The sequence below is a fragment of the Balaenoptera borealis genome (genome assembly GCF_965194805.1).
Source record: "Balaenoptera borealis genome assembly, chromosome: 8".
NCBI classification, from domain to species: Eukaryota; Metazoa; Chordata; class Mammalia; order Artiodactyla; family Balaenopteridae; genus Balaenoptera; species Balaenoptera borealis.
The window spans coordinates 22,041,457-22,064,543 of NC_138865.1; the positions used below are offsets into that span (position 1 = coordinate 22,041,457).

At 38.0% G+C, this 23,087-nt stretch overlaps 1 protein-coding gene and 2 long non-coding RNA genes across 5 annotated transcripts in view; 1 reads left to right on the forward strand and 2 right to left on the reverse strand.

Moving 5' to 3' along the window:
- Positions 1-23,087, forward strand: part of LOC309633722 (serine/threonine-protein kinase MRCK alpha-like) — a gene marked incomplete at its 5' end in the record, with an annotated part of 218,952 nt that overhangs the window by 34,519 nt on the left and 161,346 nt on the right. Inside the window, 3 exons of one of the 3 annotated variants that reach the window (XM_082402946.1) lie at positions 6,618-6,715; positions 7,851-7,935; positions 9,582-14,207. The exons of 1 other annotated variant lie outside the window; for it this stretch is intronic. In XM_082402946.1, coding sequence (XP_082259072.1) covers positions 6,618-6,715; positions 7,851-7,935; positions 9,582-9,712 — 314 coding nt within the window. In that variant the 3' untranslated portion in view covers positions 9,713-14,207. Of the gene's footprint in view, positions 1-6,617; positions 6,716-7,850; positions 7,936-9,581; positions 14,208-23,087 lie in introns of those variants that run through there. One more of the 3 variants, XM_082402947.1, reaches the window with a different exon arrangement.
- LOC309633740 overlaps positions 3,659-23,087 on the reverse strand; it is a 174,444-nt gene continuing 155,015 nt past the window's right edge. The window contains exon 2 of the long non-coding RNA XR_014247700.1: positions 3,659-5,333. This is a non-coding gene — a long non-coding RNA (uncharacterized lncRNA). The remainder of the gene's footprint in view (positions 5,334-23,087) is intronic.
- Positions 19,252-23,087, reverse strand: part of LOC309633747 — a 158,730-nt gene continuing 154,894 nt past the window's right edge. Inside the window, exon 2 of the long non-coding RNA XR_014247707.1 lies at positions 19,252-22,145. This is a non-coding gene — a long non-coding RNA (uncharacterized lncRNA). The remainder of the gene's footprint in view (positions 22,146-23,087) is intronic.

The following is a 23,087-nucleotide window of genomic DNA, read 5'->3' on the forward strand; positions in this document are numbered from 1 at the left end:
TAATCCAGGTTGTTGCTTTTTGTAAGCTCCTAAGTAGATATCTTCATGGTCACTGAAAACCACATAAGCATTAATTAACCATAAGAAATAGTTACTAAGTAGATTACTTTTTGCCTTTTAGATTTAGCTTATGTAAAGTCTACATAGAATGTTCCTAAATAATTTTAGCCTATTTGATATTTCATTGATGCAGGCCATCATTTTATAAATTTAATATAGTATTTTTTATTCACTTAGAGAATAGTAATTGAGCACTTAATATGAACTTACTATGCTAAAAGTTAAGGGCACAATATTAAACATGGTGAAATAGTCTGTATCTTTATTGAGATTATAATCATGATATGAGATCAATAATTAAGCAAGTGCTGTGATAGGGGAGTACAGTATTCTACAGGAGCACGTAGGAGGGACACAATCTAAACTGGTGAGTCTGGAAAGGCCAGCTAAAAAAGCGAGAAGCGTTTTTTTCTTTCAGCACTTAAAAAATGTCATTCTATTTTCTTCTGGTATCCATTGTTTCCAGTGAGAAATCAACCATTTTTATTGTTGTTCCCTCTGTCTTTTCTATTTGGCAGACATTAAAATTTTCTCATTATCTTTGGTTTTCAGCAATTTGACTGTGATGTGCTTACATGTGATTTTCTTTGTATATATTCTGCTGGGGATTTTCAGGACTTTTTGGATCTGAAGATTGATATCTTTCATTAATTTTGGAAAATTTTTAGGCATTATATTTTCTAAAAATTTTTTTAACCTATTTTCTCTTTTCTGGAGATCCAATTACATGTATATTAGACCTCTTGACTTTGTTCCACAAATCGTTGAGGCTCTGTTTTTTAAAAATCTTTTTTTCCTTCTCTACTTCAGTTTAGATAATTTATATTGATTGTATCTTCAGTTTCACTGATATTTTACCCCTGGTTTGTCCAGGGATTTTTAAGCATTTCAGGTATTATATTCCTCTGTTCTATAATTTCAAGTATTTTTTTGAAATTTCCATTTCTTTGCTGGATTTCTCCTCTCTGCCAATTTGTTTATATTTTTTCACAGTCTTAAACTATTTATACAATTATTTATAATTATTCCAACATATGGCCTCTATGGGTCTGCTTCTACTGAACTTTTTTTTTTTTTTGATTAAAGCTGTTATTTTCCTGCTTTTTTACAAGTCTTATTATTTTTTTATCTTTGCTGGACATTATGAATGCTATGATACAGGGACTCTGGGTTATATTATGTATTTCTCTAGAGAGTGTTGTGTGCTTTGTTCTGACAGACAATTAACCTACTGATGGATCACTTTAGTTTTGCTGAGGCTTGGAATTAGACTTTGTTAGGGCGGGCCTATTTTGGCTTTTCTTCTAGTCCTCATGCCCAAAGAATGGCCTTTCTGGGTCTCAACTGAATGCCTAGGGTTTTCACCAACGTCTCTCTACTCTGTCTGGTTCAGAAATCTAATGTCTTTCCAGCACTGTACTACCTATGAAATTTCTGTTCACTCTCAATGCTCTGCGTGAGTCTTGTGGAATCTTGCTCTGTCTGTGTGCAGTTTTGGATTTGGCCAGGAACTTCCAGGGAACAGCTGTGCAGATTTCTGGGACACCTTTCTTTGTGGCTCTTTCCTCTGTGTACTCTGCCTTGCAAATTCCAGACACATTAGAATCTGTTTCCTCTGCCTGGCAAAACTTCAACTCTCTGCTTGGGTTCCATTTTTCTACATAGCAGTTTTGGAGATTTCCGTTAGGCAGAGAAACAGCAGAATGTGGGAACCACCTTATATATTTATCTTCTTTTAGGAATGGCAGTCCTGTGCTGTCTACTAACTAATGCCTAAAAACAGTTATTTCATATGACTTGTCCATTTTTATATTTTTATGTCCATTTTATAATTATTGATGGTGGGAGGGTAATTCCAATAGCAGACAACTCTGTCATAACTGGAAAAGGCCATTGATACTGCATTTTGTGAGGAACTATAATAAGGTCACTGTTTCAGACATGGAGTTCAAGATAAGAGTTCGAGAAATGGGACTGGAGGAGTTCTCATGAGCCAGATCACAGACGCACTGACATGGTTAGAGATGCACTTCAGAAAAATCCCTAGGCTCTAGTGGTGAGGTAAACGATAAACGAGAGATCAGACTGGAGCCCAAGAGACCAACTAGGAGGTCATTGTAGAAATTGTGGATTAAAATTATGTACGGTAGAGCCAGTTGGGATAGAGAGGAGACAAGTTGAGGGATATAGAGGAGATATAATTGACAAAACTTTGCTTTACTAAGCTTTGATTAGAAGTGGAAGCTCAGGGACCAGAGAATCAGGATTTCCTAGTTGAGCAAATGAGTGATGCCACTGATATTACTGAGATAATAAAACACAAGGTGGGACAGATTCAGATGGGCAGAGGAGGAAGGAATATGATAACTTAATTTTTTTCTTTTTTGTTGAGTTGTTGAAGTATTTGAAATAAAATCCCAAACATTATTTTCATTCCACCTCTACACACCTTAACATACATCTCTAAAAATATGGTCATTTTCTCATAAAACTATTACCACCTCTGAAGAAATTACCAATGATTCTTTTTTACCATCCAATAGTCCATATTAAAATATTGCTGATTATCATAAAGACATCTCTTTTGACAGTGTATTTCTTGGAATCAGAATCCAAAAATGGTCCACACATGGCATGTTGTGGTTAACTCTTAAATATCTTCTAATCCTGAGTGGTTTTCCACACCACTGATTTGCTCTCCTGTAGGATGTTCTACAATCTAGATCTGTCTGTTTCCTCGTGGTGCTTTCTAACTTCTTCCTCTATGTCCTGAATTTCCTACAACTGAAAATGAGCATTAACGGCTTCTAATAAGAGTAATTTCTTACTAGTTTTGTATGTCACACTGAACACATCAGAGCACACAATGTCTGGCCATCCCATTTGTGGTAAAGCTAAAATCAATGACTAGTTTCTGGCATTATCAGCCTGGTTCCTTGGACACGCTGAGTTTGTACTTCCAGTGCGAGAGTAAACAGAGTGAGAGAGAATAGGACATAGGCCAGAGGACCAAGAAACATAAATATTAGAGAGGTGGTCAGAGGGCAAGAAGCCCACAAAGGAAACTGAGAGGGAAAATTGTAGGAGGCAAGTATCGCTGAGCTTTCAAGTAAGACAGAGACTGAAACGTGTCTGTTGGTTTTAGGAATAATTGACGGTTAATGACTTGTAGTGAGAGCAGTTTTAATGGATGGGTTAAGACACAAGTCAGATTGCCATGGACTGGGTGTCAGTAGGGCTGGGAAGTGGAGGATGTGAAACGTAAATGACACTTTCAAGAGTTGGCCACAGGAAAAAGGAAAGAGAGGCACAACATGAGTGTAGGAAGTGTTGTTAATTATATTGCTGTTGCTTTAATGGGGAGACATATTCATGTTGAGGTGAGTATTTAGGAGCCATAAGAGGTTATTATTAATAAAGTGGAAAGTTCCAAAAATGTTACTGGCTGGAAGTTCTTTCTGCTTTGTTCATTAATTTCACTCCCCAGATATACTTTTCTAATCTTACACCATATTCTTTTTGGGAGTTGACCTGGTTTAGGAGCCACAGATTTTGAAATGTTATGGAATTTCTTAAAAAAGCTGCTGTTAGATGTAGGTGTTAGAAAGATTTTTGTCAGATTTTACATACATGTTGTACTATATAATTGGACCCATGTGCATCATTTATGTGCCATTTTAATTTATGTTAACCCTGTGTATCAAAAAAAAGATTTTGATAATTATAATATTATTATGGGATTCTCTTTGGATTCCACTCTGAAGGTGTTTTTATAATGTATTTGGGTGTAGCAGATATAATTAATCATGAATACCAAATGATTCCATTTATTTATTTATTTATTTAACATCTTTATTGGAGTATAATTGCTTTACAATGGTGTGTTAGTTTCTGCTTTATAACAAAGTGAATCAGCTATACATATACATATATCCCCATATCTCCTCTCTCTTGCTTCTCCCTTCCACCCTCCCTATCCCACCCCTTTAGGAGGTCAAAAAGCACTGAGCTGATCTCCCTGTGCTATGTGGATGCGTCCCACTAGCTATCTATTTTACATTTGGTAGTGTGTATATTTCTATGCCACTCTCTCACTTCGTCCCAGCTTATCCTTCCCCCTCCCCGTGTCCTCAAGTCCAGTCTCTACCTCTGTGTCTTTATTCCTGTCCTGCCCCTAGGTTCTTCAGAACCATTTTTTTTTTCTTTTTTAGATTCCATATATATGTGTTAGCATACGGTATTTCTTTTTCTCTTTCTGACTTACTTCACTCTGTATGACAGATCTAGGTCTATCCACCTCAATACAAAAAACTCAATGCCGTTTCTTTTTATGGCTGAGTAATATTCCATTGTATATATGTGCCACATCTTCTTTATCCATTCATCTGTCAATGGACACTTAGGTTGCTTCCATGTCCTGGCTATTGTAAATAGAGCTGCAATGAACATTGTGGTACATGACTCTTGTTGAATTATGGTTTTCTCAGGGTATATGCCCAGTAGTGGGATTGCTGGGTCATATGGTAGTTCTGTTTTTAGTTTTTTAAGGAACCTCCATACTGTTCTCCATAGTGGCTGTATCAATTTACATTTCCACAAACAGTGCAACAGGGCACCCTTTTCTCCACACCCTCTCTAGCATTTATTGTTTGTAGATTTTTTTGATGATGGCCATTCTGACCGGTGTGAGGTGATACCTCACTGAAGTTTTGATTTGCATTTCTCTAATGATTAGTGATGTTGAGTATCCTTTCATGTGTTTGTTCACAATTTGTATATCTTCTTTGGAGAAATGCCTATTTAGGTCTTCTGCCCATTTTTGGATTCGGTTGTTTGGTTTTTTTGATATTGAGCTGCATGAGCTGCTTGTAAATTGTGGAGATTAATCTTTTGTCAGTTGCTTCATTTGCAAATATTTTCTCTCATTCTGAGTGTTGTCTTTTCGTCTTGTTTATGTTTTCCTTTGCTGTGCAAAAGCTTTTAAGTTTCATTAGGTCCCATTTGTTTTTTTTTTTTTGTCTTTAGTTCCATTTCTCTAGTAGATGGGTCAAAAAGGATCTTGCTGTGATTTATGTCAAAGAGTGTTCCGCCTATGTTTTCCTCTAAGAGTTTTATAGTGTCTGGCCTTATATTTAGGTCTTTAATACATTTTGAGTTTACTTTTGTGTATGGTGTTAGGGAGTATTCTAATTTCATTCTTTTACATGTAGCTGTCCAGTTTTCCCAGCACCACTTATTGAAGAGGCCATCTTTTCTCCATTGTATATTCTTATCTCCTTTATCAAAAATAAGGTGACCATACGTGCGTGGGTTTATCTCTGGGCTTTCTATCCTGTTCCATTGATCTAAATTTCTGTTTTTGTGCCAGTACCATACTGTCCTGATTACTGTAGCCTTGTAGTATAGTCTGAAGTCAGGGAGCCTGATTCCTCCAGCTCTGTTTTTCTGTCTCAAGATTGCTTTGGCTATTTGGGGTCTTTTGTGTTTCCATACAAATTGTGAAATTTTTTGTTCTAGTTCTGTGAAAAATGCCATTGGTAGTTTGGTAGAGATTGCATTGAATCTGTAGATTGCTTTGGGTAGTATCGTTATTTTCACACTGTTGATTCTTCCAATCCAAGTACATGGTAATTCTCTCCATCTGTTTGTATCATCTTTAATTTCTTTCATCAGTGTCTTATAGTTTTCTGCATACACGTCTTTTGTCTCCTTAGGTAGGTTTATTCCAAGGTATTTTATTCTTTTTGTTGCAATGGTAAATGGGAGTGTTTCCTTAATTTCTCTTTCAGATTTTTCATCATTAGTGTATAGGTATGCAAGAGATTTCTGTGCATTAATTTTGTATCCTGCTGCTTTACCAAATTCATTGATTAGCTCTAGTAGTTTTCTGGTGGCATCTTTAGGATTCTTTATGTATAGTATCATGTCATCTGCAAACAGGGACAGCTTTAAGTCTTCTTTTCAAATTTGGATTCCTTTTATTTCTTTTTCTTCTCTGATTGCTGTGGCTAAAACTTCCAAAACTATGTTGAATAATAGTGGTGAGAGTGGACAACCTTCTTTTGTTCTTGATCTTAGAGGAAATTGATTCCTTTCATATAGCATTTTTGAAATGACAAAATTTTTGAAATGGAGTACAGATTATACTGATTCCCAGGGATTAAGGAAGGAGGGGAGGATGGAAAGGAAGTGAGTGAGATTATAAAAAGACATGATGAGGGATCCTTGGAGTTATTTTGTATCTTGACTGTGGCTGTGAACACCTGAACCTACACAGGTGATATAATTGTATATACCTTCACACACACAAACAGACACACACATGAGTGCTAGTAAAAGTGGGGAAATCTGCCTGAGATGGATAGATCAGCTCTATCAATGTCAGTATGCTAGCTTTGCAAAATGTTACATTGGGGAAAACTGAGCAGAGCATGCAAGAGATCTTTCTGTGTTTTTCTTACAACTGCATGTGAATCTATAATTATCCTAATAAAAATTCCAATTAAAAAATGAATCATGAACCCCATGCTTGCTGTCACCTCCTCTCCTTTTCCCAGGTTACAATGCCCCATATCTCTCAGTGTACAGTGAAAATGCAGTGGATATCATTGATGTGAACTCCATGGAATGGATCCAAACCATCCCCCTCAAGAAAGTGATTTGACATTGAGATCATGTGACTGATGAATTACTGACTGAAAATGGAAACTCAATTGTGCCTTTGTTGGACTTACTAATGTGTACTTGGTGATTTGAAGGCTTAGCTAAGAGTGAAAATAACCACCAAAACCCACATGGGTTAATTTTTTTACTATTACAAGAGCTATTTTGTGATATTTAGTTGCACTATATAAGGTAGGATTATCATGATATAAATAAATGTACTATTTATTTATATAGATAATATAATATGAATATTTATATTATACATTATAGATGTTACTTCCCACATTCAGTTTAGTTACTTGTGTTTATTACTAATTTTCACTTAGTATAATTTTGCATACTGTGAAGGAAAATTTTACTGGCAAAAAAAAAAAAAAAAAAGGAAAAGTATATAGCCAAAGCTGTTTTTAGGATTCTCAATTAGATTCTCACAGATTCATAATAAAATAAAAATTTTGTATCTTTACTACAAATAATTTAAAATTTATGTAAAATTTAGAAGTAAAAACCTCTATTTTGTTAAAAGACCACTGAAGATTTAAGAATGATTAAATTCTGGCATATGTGGAGTATACGTAGCAGGAGCCACCAAAAAGGAGTTTATACAGGAAAGGATGAAGGAAGTATTTACAATAATATGTGAGATTTTGCCTCACTTTAAACAATATAAGCAATGGGAAAAGCTTTTGTAAGGACGGTCCCACTATATAAAATATTAAAATACACTTTTCCAGCATTCTAAACGTGAACCAGTCACATTTACTGTTTGATAAAATGAATTCACAAGGCAGATGAATCTTCTCAGGATAATTTTTTAGTTACTAATAATGTTTTAAAAGTTAATATAAAAATTAAATATATTGCTATTTAAGTTAGTAATGTTCAGATTTCTTTAATCTATGATATTCATGTTTCTGAAATTTTATCAATATGAGTTTGTAACACCATTTATTTTCTTTAATTGATGTTTTGGGGGTCTTTTTTTTTTGAGACTACATTATTCTGAGGGGGGAGTTTAAGTAGAATATATTTATTCCTAATTCTTTATATGTAAGCAAATAGTCATAACTTAATTTTAAAAAAGTATTCATTGAAATGGTAATCTTGCTTTTTTATTATTTTAGGTTCAACCCTTGAATAGTGAAGGATCCCTAAATATTTTGCTTTTGGAGACAATTAGATTAATATATTTCAAAAATAAGAAGACAAGTAAGAAATGACTTCTTCTTAGTAGAAGTAATTCTAAGAGACCATGTCTCTAACTGACTGCCCAAGGTCACAGAGCTAGTGAGTGGAGAGGGTCTGATTTGGACACCTGTGCCCCTTACACACAGTCCTGGGATGCGCTCCCGGCAAAGTGGTTCTCCTTCATCCTCGCATAGCAGTAGAGATAAAAGCATTTACTTGTGGCACACTCCAGCTATTTTTAAGCAGGACTGATGGTTGGACATAAGCACCTGGACACACTAATCTACCATTTGAATGCTCACTGTGAAAATTCATTCACTTCCCAGCAGGCTCTGCGTCCAGATGTGCTCCAAGCTGCAGTGCACACGGGGGAAGCAGACGCAGCCCACCCCACCGCCCTGCTCCAACTTCTCCCACCTACATTTTAGACTCTAGCAGATTTAGAGTGTGAGAAAAGCCACAGGGATTCATTTATCTTTCTTTCTTATTTTATTTATAGGATGGAATACTTAATGTAGCAGAGAATTATTTTGCTGGGGCTGCTAAAAAGTGCCACAGGGTTGGACAGCTTAAACCACAGAAATGTATTGTCTCACAGTCCTAGAGGCCAGAAGTCCGAGATCAGGATGTCAGCAGGGTTGGTTCCTTTTGAGGGCTGTGAGAGAAATCCTTTTCCCGGCCTCTCTCCTAACTTCTGGTGACTTGCTGGCAATCTGTGTGTTCCTTGGCTTTTAGATACATCACCCCTGATCTCGGCTTTCATCTTCATGTGGCATAGCCCCTGTGCATGTCTGTGTCCAAATTTCCTCTTTTTATAAGGACACAATCAGATTAGGGCCCACCCCAATGATTTCATCTTAACTTGATGATCTGCGAAGATCTTAATTCCAAATAAGGTCACATTCACATGCTCTGGGGGGGTTAGTATGACAACATCTTTTGCGGGGACACAATTTAACCTATAAGAAGTTCTCTTATTTTCTTTTTGTAGTCTAAGACACTTTTGAGTGTTTCTGGGTGACATTTTGTTGACTTCTAGATATTAAGAATTTAAACAGAGTAAGTCTTAAGTCTAAAGAGGGGTGCATCTTTCCCTAAGATCAGAAGAGGCAGCAAGTAGAGAATGACTTTTACCTCCAGGAGAGAAGAAGTGGGGTCTCCTTACCCCACCTCAACACCTCTTCCTCCAGCAGTGGACCTCAGAAATGCTTTGCTCAGTTACAATTATTGTAATTGTTTTCATTTACAGAATGACTGGCCCTTTATGCTTGCCCCTGAAGCATAACAGACCGTTTTGATACCCTTTAGCCACAAAAATCTGATAGGAGAAAAACATAGCATAGAAATGTGAGGGCAAATCAAAGTGGAAAGACACCAACATGATTGACCTCTCCTTCCAGTGAAATGATGTCATTTCATAGATAAGAGTCACAATAAATTCATTTTTAAGTGTTGCTTACACTGAACATTAAATTCTGTTCATTAATACTCTGCTTCTATTCTTGAGAAATTTGCCATATTCATCCATTTTTAACTTTAAAAAATCAGAGCAGTGTGATATTTGTGCAGTTAATGAACAGTTGTGGAATTAACATGAGAAACTGGGTGGGAGGCCTCTTAACAGTTTAAAGAATGACATTGCTTTTTTTGTTTTAAAATACATATAGATGGAGATGAGCTGGTGTTTCCAGAAACATCAGATAATCAACAGAAGCAAATGGTCCGACACCACAGCAGCAAGCATCGTTATTCCTTCCGGGTTCCCAGAGGGAAAGGGATGCTAGTGAAGGGGCTCTGATGACCACCCTCTCACGTGTGGTCCAGAGGGACCACTTGAGGACCATGTGATATTTGATGTAATTCGGAAGAAAAAGAACTAAATCTGTGAAACTCAGGTGGAGACATCTGTTTGCAGCAGTGTTATGTTTATTTTTCTGTGCAGCTTTAAAGAAAACATTGATGTAGTGAGTATGAATGGAAGTATAATACGTGGATACATTTCTCTGTGAATGTGGAATAACTGAAATTCGGTACTTAAGCCTCCACATAATGCAAATATAGAACACACATGTATACACACCATAATGTATGTCACTGAGGCATTTTGCGAAGGAATAAATAGTACTGAGCTGCATGTGGATTGATTACTCTCTGACTCTGGAGATGCCTTCCTTTGACTTTAAAAGAACATTCATTCTCTTATTGGTGGTAGTTTCTATAACTGAATAAGTGGAAAAATAAGCTGATCTTCTTTGGATTACAAATAAAAACTTTTCTAGAGCAGTGCTGTTTCTTTTAAAGGAGCCATAATTATATGAAAAATATATAATAAGACAGAGCTTCTTTGATGTCTGTGGCTGTTAAATGCCATGTGATTTGTACCAAAAACTTTAAGATACTTAATTTTTAAAAGTATCTGGGAAGCACAGAATAACTGAATATTCTCTCCATTCACCAAATTTGTAATTGGATATACCTATCATTTGCCCTTGAAAAAGTCACCAGTACAATTTTGTCTTTGTCTTTTAAAGTTGATTGCAGTAGCATCTCTGTTGATTAATACCTAAAGTAATAATTTTTAATAAAGTAGTACTTTTGAAAATGAGGCTGAAGATCTTCTGATTTCAAACATGAGAATTCATGAAGCATTCACCTAAATTGACTGTTTCCTTCTAAAAAAATTTTTTTTTCATCTTTATTGGAGTTTAATTGCTTTACAATGTTGTGTTAGTTTCTGCTGCACAACAAAGTGAATCAGCTATATGTATACATATATCCCCATATCCCCTCTCTCTTGCATCTCCCTCCCACCCTCCCTATCCCACCCCTCTAGGTCACCACAAAGCATCGAGCAGATCTCCCTGTGCTATGCAACAGCTTCCCACTAGCCATCCATTTTATATTTGGTAGTGTATATATGTCAATGCTACTCTCTCACTTCGTCCCAGCTTCCCCTTCCCCCCCGCCAAGTCTGTTCTCTAAATCTGCATCTTTATTCCTGTCCCGCCCCTAGGTTCTTCAAAACCGTTTTTTTAGATTCCATATATGTGTGTTAGCATACTGTATTTGTTTTTCTCTTTCTGACTTACTTTACTCTGTATGACAGATCTAAGTCTGTCCACCTCATTACAAATAACTCAATTTTGTTCCTTTCTATGGCTGAGTAATATTCCATTGTAACTATGTGCCACATCTTCTTTATCCATTCATCTGTTGATGGACACTTAGGTTGTTTCCATGTCCTGGCTATTATAAAGAGTGCTGCGGTGAACATTGTGGTACATGACTCTTTTTGAATTATGGTTTTCTCAGGGTATATGCCCAGAAGTGGGATTGCTGGGTCATATGGTAGTTCTATTTTTAGTTTTTTAAGGAACCTCCATACTGTTCTCCATAGTGGCTGTATCAATTTACATTCCCACCAACAGTGCAGAGGGTTCCCTTTTCTCCACACCTTCTCCAGCACTTATTGTTTGTAGATTTTTTTTGATGATGGCCATTCCGACTGGTGTGAAGTGATACCTCATTGTGGTCTTGATTTGCATTTCTCTAATAATTAGTGATGCTGAGCATCTTTTCATGTGTTTGTTCACAATCTGTATGTCTTTTTGAGAAAGAAAAACAGAGCTGGAGGAATCAGGCTCCCTGACTTCAGACTACACTACAAAGCTACAGTAATCAAGACAGTATGGTACTGACACAAAAACAGAAATATAGATCAATGGAACAGGATGGGAAGACCAGAGATAAACTCGCATACATATAGTCACCTTATCTTTGACAAAGGAGGCAAGAATATACAATGGAGAAAAGACAGCCTCTTCAATAAGTGGTGCTGGGAAAACTGGACAGCTATATGTAAAAGAATGAAATTAGAACACTCACTAACACCATACACAAAAATAAACTCAAAATGGATTAAAGACCTAAATGAAAGGCCAGACACTATAAAACTCTTAGAGGAAAACATAGGCAGAACACTCTATGACATAAATCACAGCAAGATCCTTTTTGACCCACCTCCTAGAGTAATGGAAATCAAAACAAACAAATGGGACCTAATGAAACTTAAAAGCTTTTGCACAACAAAGGAAGCCATAAACAAGACAAAAAGACAATGCTCAGAATGGGAGAAAATATTTGCAAATGAAGCAACTGACAAAGGATTAATCTCCAAAATTATATAAGCAGCTCATGAAGCTCAATATCAAAAAAAACAAACAAACCAATCCAAAAATGGGTGGAACACCTAAATAGACATTTCTCCAATGACTATCTTCTGTTCTTTCCCTTTTCCACCATTAGAGAAGAAGTGGTGCTGGAGACAGCCCCACCTGAGACTGGCCTGTTCTCATGCCCAAGGACTGAAAAATGCACTAGTTTCCAGACATGTATTTTATGGCGAGGTATTTTTATGTATGCAATAACTAGTCTGGTTGCTTCTGAATTTTTTTCTATGAAAAATTCCTGGTTTCATCTTTACTAAAAATATTAACATTAATAATTCAAATCTGTTTAATGTCTTATCTGTTGGAAAGTATTTTATTTTGAGAGATTTCTGTGACAGGGACAGCCAATTGGGGTTTTATTTTAATAGTAAATTCATAATCATGTCTTAAAGTAAAAATAATAATAAGTGAAATAATAATAAAATTCCTTATATTTGAATCTCATTCCTTTGAGGCAAGGACATTAAGTTAAGAAGTATTTACATGATATCTTCCACCAGTTTAAGTGGTTTTTCTTTTTTCTTTTTTTCTCACTACCTGTATACTCTTGAGACTTCCTATGTGCATTTGATAATGCTGGTGTTAGGATTTTCTGACTGCATTGCAATGCTTATATTTCTGGGTTGGAGGATTTGCAGAGGTTTCTCTGGACAGGCAAGGAAGGGGAGAAGCTTATTTGACTCTTCACATCAAAGAAGGAAGTGAGAAAGACAAATATCATATGATATAGCTTATATGTGCAATCTAAAAAAAAGGGTACAAGTGAACTTATCTACAAAACAGAAGTAGAGTCACAGCTGTAGAAAACAAACTTATGGTTACCAGGGGGTAAGGGGGGGAGGGATAAACGGGGAGATTGGGATTGACATATACACTCTACTATATATAAAAGAGATAACTAATAAGAACCTGTTGTAGAGCACAGGGAACTCTACTGAATACTCTGTAACGGCCTAAATGGGAAAAGAATCTAAAAAAAAAGAGTGGATATACGTATATGTATAACTGATTTACTTTGCTGTACACCTAAAACTAACACAACATTGTAAATCAACTATACTCCAATAAAAATTAAAATAAAAAAAGAAAGAAGTGAGATGGTGAGGGGTGTGATGAGAGAGGGAGGGCACTAGGAAATCCATCTTCTCTGGAGCTCCTGCTCTCCGAGTCCCCTGCATACCTCTCCCAGCTGGTTTCACTGCTCTCTCCTTGGTGAAGTAGGCCTTCGACATGTGGTCTTAGCATAACCTGGGTAACAGTCTGTATCTAGGGCAGTGGTTCTCAAAGAATGGTCCTATGACCAGCTGCGTCAGCCTCACCTGGGCACATGTTAAAAATACAAATCAGAAATGGGACGGGGGCAGCAATCTGTGTTCTCACAAAAATAAACAACATATAAATCAAAACAGATTTCAGGAGGAAACAAGAGGGAAAGGAATAATAAACAGGACAATCTTAGTATATATGCATAATTATGGCTTAATAAATAAGAATATATGAGTAGTATTTTATATCACTCACGTTATAAATAAGAATTCTTGAAACAAAAGTGATGTGGTATACAGCTAAGCTTAGTAACTGACCAAATAGGAAATAAAGACTCCAAAACATCTTTGGAGATCTTTTTAGATAGAAGCCTTCTAATTGTCTCCTCCAGAAGATTATTTTCATTAACAGGAGCATGAATAATTGGAGCATGAAATATTCAAATATTAGGTACTACTAAGCAATCAAAGGAACTACGGACCCACAGAACGCTGTGGACGAATCTCAAAAACATTATGCTGAAACAGAGGAGCCAGAAACATAAAAACCAAACAAAATGAACAACTATGTGACGTGATTCCATTAATATGACGTCAAAAGCAGGCACACCTAGTATGTGGTGATGGAGGTCAGAGGAGTGCTTCCCTCTGCGGAGGGGAGGGGTAGTTATTAATGTCAAAGGGGAATGAAAGAAATTCCTGGGGAAGGAAGTGTTCCACATCCCACTCTGGTTGGCAAATTACATAGGAGTGTAACCGAAAGTGGGGTCCAGCTTCTCACTGCTCAAAAGCCAATAAACAGGCAAGGTTGGTGGAAAGGAAAGTTTGCTTTATTTTGGATGCCAGCAACCGGGGGTGGACACCTGTCCAAAGGCTGAATCCCCGTCACTGACAATCAGTGGGCAAGAGCTTTTATAGATGGCGGGACGGGGCTACATGTAGAAACAGCACAGTCAGCTCTGACAGTCATCTTGAAATTGGTCCTTGGTGGTCTGACCAACGTCATCTTGATTGTTTTAGGTACAGTTAATCTTCAGTTCCAGGGTTGATTTGTTTCCATTTCTTTGAGGCCAATTCTCAGAATTGTGGCAGCTTATGTCATGGCTACAGCCTGGTCATCATGTAGTTAACTTCTTCTACCTGGTGGGGGTTTCAGTGTCCATAAGACAGCTCACAGGACGTGGCTCAGAATATTACCTGAGACCTTGAGGAGGAACTAAATGTCCTTGACTATGCTTCATGACTACACTATTATTATTTTGTCTCCTTTGACAGTTTTCCTTTGTTTCTGCATTTTCCCACTTCTCTGATTAAACTTATTCCTTGGCTAAAGTTTTTCCACAGACAAAAGCAGGCTGAGGACATGGCGAGGTGGGGGAAGGACCATAGGGTCCTGCTCCATTTCAGGAGTCTACGTATGGAAAACTTCATCCAGCTGTATATTCAAATACATGCCCTTTAGTGCTATTTAAGCCATATCTCTATTAAAAGGAGTAAAAAGAAATGAAAAAGTAGAGAGCAAAAATATGGGACAAATATGAAAAATGTTTATAATTGATTCATTTGAGAATATGGGCATATGCTTATTACATTATTGATTGTAACTTTAAAAAATGTCTCAAAATTTTAAAAATTAATAAAAAAATAATGAATGAACTCCCCATTCCCCCCAGATCCTCCCTCTTAAACTGAAAAAATCATGACCATAATACAACAAACACATATGGGAATTCTCTGAAAGGTGGGAAGAAGAAAGGGATCTCGGTCCTTGAGGAATGACATGGCAGTGTGTACCCTTGTTCCCTTATTGTTTCCCAGTACCCCAGAGAGGCTGCTGCAGAAGCTTCTTACCCAGAACCACTAACAGGCATAGGAAAAAAAAAATTCCAAGAAAAGCCTGTTTCTCCTAGCCAAAGGACTAGGAAAATTGTGCCTACTAGAACAGAAAACCTTTTTGACAATACATGATCTATTCACGTTAAAAATCAACAGGAAAAACACCCTCTCCCACTGCCATGTGGCTTTGGTGGGGCTTGGCAATGAGCTGCTCTTTCAGTCTCCTTACTCCTGCTCTGCAGAAGCTGATGGCAGTGCTTAGATTCCCCCACCCATGGTGTCAGGGGCCAAATAGGAATCTGATCTTCCATCTCTGGCTTGGCAGAAGCAGGAAGTGCTCTAATTCCCCAGCTTTCATAAAGCCAGAGAGCTGAGGGCTTCCACCCACCCTGAGAAGACAGAGGACTTAATGAAAGGTGTGAGTTGAGGCTGGTCAGAATTTCACCTTCCCCCATCCCCGATGTGGACAAAGTGCAGTGGAGAACTGAAGCCCCAGACCCAGCGGCTGCAATGAGACTGACCATGGCAGGGCTAGTCAGCACTCCACTGTCCTCCTTCCCCATCTGGTGTCAGTGGGGCTCAATGGGGAGCTGAGCATCTGCTCCCACCAGGCACCCACAAGTTGGGACATGTAGTGAAAAGAAGACTGGTCAACAGACTGCATAACCCACCCTGGTTTCAGTAGGACCTGGTATGGAGCTGAGCTTATACCCCAAATTGGAGGCAACAAGGTGGTGTGAGACAGTGCCCCTCCTTGACTGGGAAGTTTTCAGTAGAGCCAGAACAGAGCTGGCAACGAGACAATGGGAGTCAGCACACCAGTTTTGCAAGGGTAATGTCAGTAAGTCCTTGCAGGAAGCTGATCACACACCTGCCTGGCTCTCATGCTACACCTCAGTAAAAGGTCTGCCTGCTAAAATAGGATATTACATAGGATCCAGTGTCATAATATAACACCCAAAGTGTCCAAGATACAACTGAAAGTCACTAGTCACACTAAGAACCATGAAATTCGCAACTTGAATGAGAAAAGTCAATCAATATACATGCACATGGAGAGGGATCAGATGTTGGAATTATCTGACAAAGATTTTAAAGCAGACATCACAAAAACGCTTCAGTAAGCAATTACGGATTCGCTTGAAACAAATTTATAAATATAAAATATCCGTAAAGAGACAGAAGTTGCAATAAAGAATCAAATGGAAATTACAGAACATAAAAATGCAATAAAAACAAAACAACAAGTCTCTGGGTGGTCTCAGCAGTAGTGTGAAGGAGACAGAGGATAGAATTGGTGAATTTTAGGACAAAGCAACAGAATTTATCCAATCTGGACAACAAAGAGAAAATAGAGTGGGGTAAAAAATGAAGAGTCTCAGGGACCTCTGAGACTATAAAAAAAACCTAACATATGTATTACCAGAGTCTCAGAAGGGGAGGTGAGAGAATGAGTGAGACTGGAAGAGTATTTAAAGAAACAATGGCCAAAAATGTCCCAAATTTTCCTGAAGACACAAACCTACACTTTCAAAAAGCAGAGCAAAATCCAAATAGGTCGAGATCGATCAAGATAGCAGAGTATGAGGATGTGGAACTCACCTCCCTCACATGAACACATTAAAACTGTATCTACTTGTCGAATACTTCTCACTGAAAACTAACTGGAAACTTGCAGAAAGAATCCTGTACAAACAAGGCTGTAAGAAAGATATGCATGTAGATGGGGTGGGAAGGGGAGAAAAGTAATCGGGGCAGGATCTGTGCCCTGGTGGAAGGTTACTGCTTCCCATCCCTCAGCCAGGATGTCCCCAGTAAAGCATGGGGCCCAAGGGTCAGCACAGTTTGCCAAACCTCAGGCGTCATCTTAGCTCTGGATGCCCTGGCCAACCACTGGTCCCATCTGCACATTTTTACAAACTCTTGGGACATCATGCAATACTGGTCCCTGTTGGGTAAAGAACTCAGGGAATCTGTTGCCTCACAGATGCCCCAGATACAAATCAAGGTCACAGATGTCTCTACATGGACTAAGGCCACAGTTCATGGCCTCACCAGGACAGTTCTTATCCCCTTGGGAACTCTGATAGGACCAAGGTCCTCTTTTTGCTTCTCAAGATGCATCATTGCTGGCTCTTGACAAAGGTATTCTATGGCGCTTCCACTCCCCCAGAGGCCCCAGCAGCTGGTTTAACTGCGAGGTATAATGGCTCCTCAAAGACTCCTGTTTAAGTTATTATGCAAGGTGGTGAATGGACTCCCAGGTGGGCGTCACTGTTGCCTCAGGCATTAATTAGTCTACATTCACAACCCCTGGGCACACACACGCCCAACATCAATGCCACATGTTTTCATAGGTCATTCAATTGCCTACAAAGGGGACCATCTCTAAAGTTCATGTTTTTGATGATCCGTTACCAAGGTTCAATATTAGGTGCTGCCTTGACATCTGGAATTGGGGTGGGGGACTCAAACAGCCTAACCATCACTTTCCCTCCCCATTGTGTTCCTACGGGTGAGGTCCCGTAGTCAAACAACCATCTTCATCTCAGGGAACAGGCACGGTACCTGCTTATGCCCAAGAGGTGAGTTTTCATTCCCTGCCCACGTTTGCTTTTCTGTCTCCCCACTGGAAAGAATTTTGTGCTCAGCAAAGTGTTGTGTGGTCATTAGAGTGAGTGGTCACATTCTAACCTCCCTTTGCCACCTGGCCTGGGTGGCTCCCTTTGCTCTTTTTCTAGCTCAGCTGTGTATTTAAAAGGTGGTTATCTACCCTATGCGTTTGTATGAGGAGGTGGGGCCTTTGGGAAGTGAATAGGTCATGAAGGTGGAGCCCTTACAAATGGGATTAGTGCCCTTATAAAAGAGGCCCCAGAAAAACTTCACCTCTTCTGCCATGTGAGGATACAGCAAAAAGATGACCATCTATGAACCAGGAAGTGGGTTCTCACCCAAAACGCTGTTGTTTATAAGCTACTCAGTCTATGGCATTTTGTTATAGTGGCCCCAGTGAACTAAGACACATAGTAAGTAGCAACACTGACTCCACAGCTTATGCTCTTTTGTGTGCTATTGTAAATGGAATTGTTTTCTTAATTTCTTTTTTAGATTGCTCATTGTTGGTGTATAGAAACACAACTGATTTTTGTGTTGATCTTGTACCTTGAAACTTTATTGATTGGTTTATTAACTTTAACATTTTTTTGTGAATTCTTTGTGATTCTCCATGTATAGGATCTTATCATCTAAGTACAGTTTATGTCTTCCTTTCCTAAAAAAAATAAAAAATAAAAAAAATATATAAAAAATAAAAGGTGGTTATCTAGGTGCTATTCAGTATGGGAATGTGTTTGCACAGTCTGCCTGTGGCTGGACCCAGAAATCCCCAAACCTGGAAATCATTTCTACGGCCAGTGTGAACTTGCTGGGGACCTCGCTGCATCACCTTCAAGAGCTGGTCTCAGGGAGATCTTAGGTTGCCTAGGCAATGATTGTAAACATGGCTTTTGAAATCCTAAGCAGTATAAAGAGTGTCGGCAGCCTGTTTACCAAGGCACATGGGGCTATGACCATTGTAGGCCTAGTAACATCATCTTTGACATAAACAATATTTTAACTCTTAAGATCTACTATTAGATATTATTTTCTTGACTGCTACTCATTTCTTTTTATTTCCTGTGTTCATAGGAATAACACTGGTGGCAGCTCTAGCGCTCTTTTAATTTGGGGAAGACAACGACACCCCTTGAATACGACACAGTAAAGCCTGCGTAGGCATGAACAAAATATTCATTGTGCAGTGTTTTTAGCAAAATTAAATTTGGAATGGGTAAAAGTGTAGGCGTGCATAGTAATTCCTATGTTTCATGGCAATTAGACACTCAAATGGAAAGGTCACAAATCACTGAGTAACGTTACTTCTACAGATAAATCAGTGTTTATATTTCTTCTTCTTTTTGCTTTGTCATATGTTTGTGTTCACTTTATCTCTGATGGCTTGTGGTTAATTATCATCAAACCACGTTAGTGATTACAGCTCTAGGCCCCAAACTATCTTATCCATCTGTATCTTAGACACAGTTTGGTTGGAATTCAGCAAACATTTGTTGAATGAGTGAATGAATCCCATTTCAGCTTCTTGCCAGCTAGTGGTCTGTGCCTTTTCTCTCTGAGTACTGCATAGACCCAGGTGTCTGAGTCTGGGGCCAATGGCTAAATTTGGATCAGCCTCTCCTCTGTGCTTTGGAAGTCACCCTCACTCCTCATTTATTAGGAGCCCAGTCCAGGCTCAGGTGCAGGAGGGAAGACAGAGGGTAGTGTGGAGGCTGCGGTGAGCCCGAGGCAGGGGAGCATGTCCAGTCCCCTCTGCCCCGCCGGGGCCTGAGACCCACACGTGCAGGAGGAAAGCCAGTGTCCAGGGCATCCTGAAATCATCCCTTCCCACCAATGCCAGTACCAGAAATGCTCCCAATGGATTTGGAACCAGCAGAATAAAATTCTGTAATTTCTAGATTTTCTGAAATGAGCATGTATAGCTTTATAAACAGAAAAACAGTGATTAAAACACACCACACACATAGCGTTCCATGAGTCCTGGGAAAGCAGAGTTGGTTGGGAGGTTAAGAGGTATCTGACATTTTTCTGTGTGTCTTAGTTAATGTTCTTTTAAAAACCTGTCAGAATTTAACTTCCGGAAATGCAATGTTCAGGAATGTAAACATTCACACATCACAAAATATTAAAATGTATTTGATGTGTGAAAAACATGTAAATATCCTAGTCCCTGTGTCTTTGCTTATGGGTTGTATATATCTGGTTGCTTCAATTGCTGTTTATGATTTTTTTGAAAGATTGTATCTTTAATATGAATTTAATTTGGGGTTGCTGTGTAATAAGGTATTTGGCCACTAGGTGGCGGTGTTACACAGTGCAGACCTGGTCTAGGCTCTGATGAGACTAAAAACAGGCTCCTTTGACTATGTCCATGTTAAAGCTCTAGAGCAGTAAATACGACCAAAACACAAGACAAAAAATAAAAATAAAAAATCAATTATGTCAGTAGGAGTTATTCATTGTTCTTTGTTAATGCTTAATATTTGTTGTTTCAAATTCCATGTAAAGTATATGTACAGTATGTGAAAATTAGATTAAAAGAATTCTGTACTATCTAAAATCAAATTTCTGTTTATATATGTGTACATACACAGAAATATATAAATCTTACTGTTGTAGTTACAGCAGGAAACAATGACCTTTTCTGTCATTAAACAGCATTTGATTTTTCCACATATATTTCTCTTTTCCTCAGCTACCAAAAAAGTAACAATGAAGTTTATGTACTTATTTATTTTGTCTAGACAGTTGCTGATTACAAAATCAATAACTTGGACTATCAGGAAAGGTAAAATTACATGTCAAAATGGCTTTTGAAAGTTCTGTCATGTTAATATCATTCTGTTGTCATACAGAACTCAAACAGCCTTTGCTCTGAACAGATTTTTTTTTTCTTTTTAAAAAATATTTTTTCAATTTAATTTTATTTTTTTATACAGCATGTTCTTATTAGTCATCAATTTTATGCACATCAGTGTATACACGTCAATCCCAACTGCCCAATTCATCACACCACCACGCCCCCCCCCACCGTTTTCCCTGCTTGGTGTCCATATGTTTGTTCTCTACATCTGTGTCTCAATTTCTGCCCTGCAAACCGGTTCATCTGTACCATTTTTCTAGGTTCCACATACATGCATTAACATACGATATTTGTTTTTCTCTTTCTGACTTACTACACTCTGTATGACAGTCTCTAGATCCATCCATGTCTCAACAAATGACCCAATTTCGTTCCTTTTTATGGCTGAGTAATATTCCATTGTATATATGTACCACATCTTCCTTATCCATTCATCTGTCAATGGGCATTTAGGTTGCTTCCATGACCTGGCTATTCTAAACAGAGCTGCAATGAACACTGGGGTGCATGTGTCTTTTTGAATTATGGTTTTCTCTGAGTATATGCCCAGGAGTGCGATTGCTGGATCATATGGTAATTCTATTTTTAGTTTTTTAAGGAACCTCCATACTGTTCTCCATAGTGGCTGTATCAATTTACATTCCCACCAACAGTGCAAGAGGATTCCCTTCTCTCCATACCCTCTCCAGCATTTGTTGTTTGTAGATTTTCTGATGATGCCCATTCTAACAGGAGTGAGGTGATACCTCATTGTAGTTTTGATTTGCATTTCTCTAATAATTAGTGATGTTTAGCAGCTTTTCATGTGCTTCTTGGCCATCTGTATGTCTTCTTTGGAGAAATGTCTATTTCGGTCTTCTGCCCATTTTTGGATTGGGTTGTTTGTTTTTTTAATATTGAGCTGCATGAGCTGTTTATATATTTTGGAGATTAATCCTTTGTCCGTTGATTCGTTTGCAAATATTTTCTCCCATTCTGAGCATTGTCTTTTCATCTTGTTTATGGTTTCCTTTGCTGTGCAAAAGCTTTGAAGTTTCATTACGTCCCATTTGCTTATTTTTGTTTTTATTTCCATTACTCTAGGAGGTGGATCAAAGAAGATCTTGCTGTGATTTATGTCAAAGAGTGTTCTTCCTATATTTTCCTCTAAGAGTTTTATAGTGTCCGGTCTTACATTTAGGTCTCTAATCCATTTTGAGTTTATTTTTGTGTATGGTGTTAGGGAGTGTTCTAATTTCATTTTTTTACATGTAGCTGTCCAATTTTCCCAGCACCACTTGTCTTTTCTCCATTGTATATCCTTGCCTCCTTTGTCATAGATTAGTTGACCACAGGTGCGTGGGTTTATCACTGGGCTTTCTATTTTGTTCCATTGTTCTATGTTTTTGTTTTTCTGACAGTACCATATTATCTTGATTACTGTAGCTTTGTAGTGTAGTCTGGAGTCAGGGAGTCTGATTCCTCCAGCTCTGTTTTTTTCCCTCAAGACTGCTTTGGCTATTCAGGGTCTTTTGTGTCTCCATACAAATTTTAAGATTTTTTGTTCTAGTTGCGTAAAAAATGCTGTTCTAGTTCCGTAAATGGGTGCTGAATTTTGTCAAAAGCTTTTTCTGCACCTGTTGAGATGATCATATGGTTTTTATTCTTCAATTTGTTGATATGGTGTATCACATTGATTGATTTGCGTAAATTGAAGAATCCTTGCATCCCCAGGATAAATCCCACTTGATCATGTTGTATGATCCTTTTAATGTGTTGTTGGATTCTGTTTGCTAGTATTTTGTTGACGATTTTTGCATCTATATTCATCAGTGATATTGGCCTGTAGTTTTCTTTTTTTGTAGTATCTTTGTCTGGTTTTGGTATCAGGGTGATGATGGCCTCATAGAATGAGTTTGGGAATGTTCCTTCCTCTGCAGTTTTTTGGAAGAGTTTGAGAAGGATGGGTGTTAGCTCTTCTCTAAATGTTTCATAGAATTCACCTGTGAAGCCATCTGGTCCTGGACTTTTGTTTGTTGGAAGATTTTTAATCACAGTTTCAATTTCATTACTTGTGATTGGTCTGTTCATATTTTCTATTTCTTCCTGGTTCAGTCTTGGAAGGTTATACCTTTCTAAAAATTTGTCCATTTCTTCCAGGTTGTCCATTTTATTGGCATAGAGTTGCTGGTAGTAGTCTCTTAGGATGCTTTGTATTTCTGTGGTGTCTGTTGTAACGTCTCCTTTTTCATTTCTAATTTTATTGATTTGAGTCCTCTCCCTATTTTTCTTGATGAGTCTGGCAAATGGTTTATCAATTTTGTTTATCTTCTCAAAGAACCAGCTTTTAGTTTTATTGATCTTTGCTATTGTTTTCTTTGTTTCTAT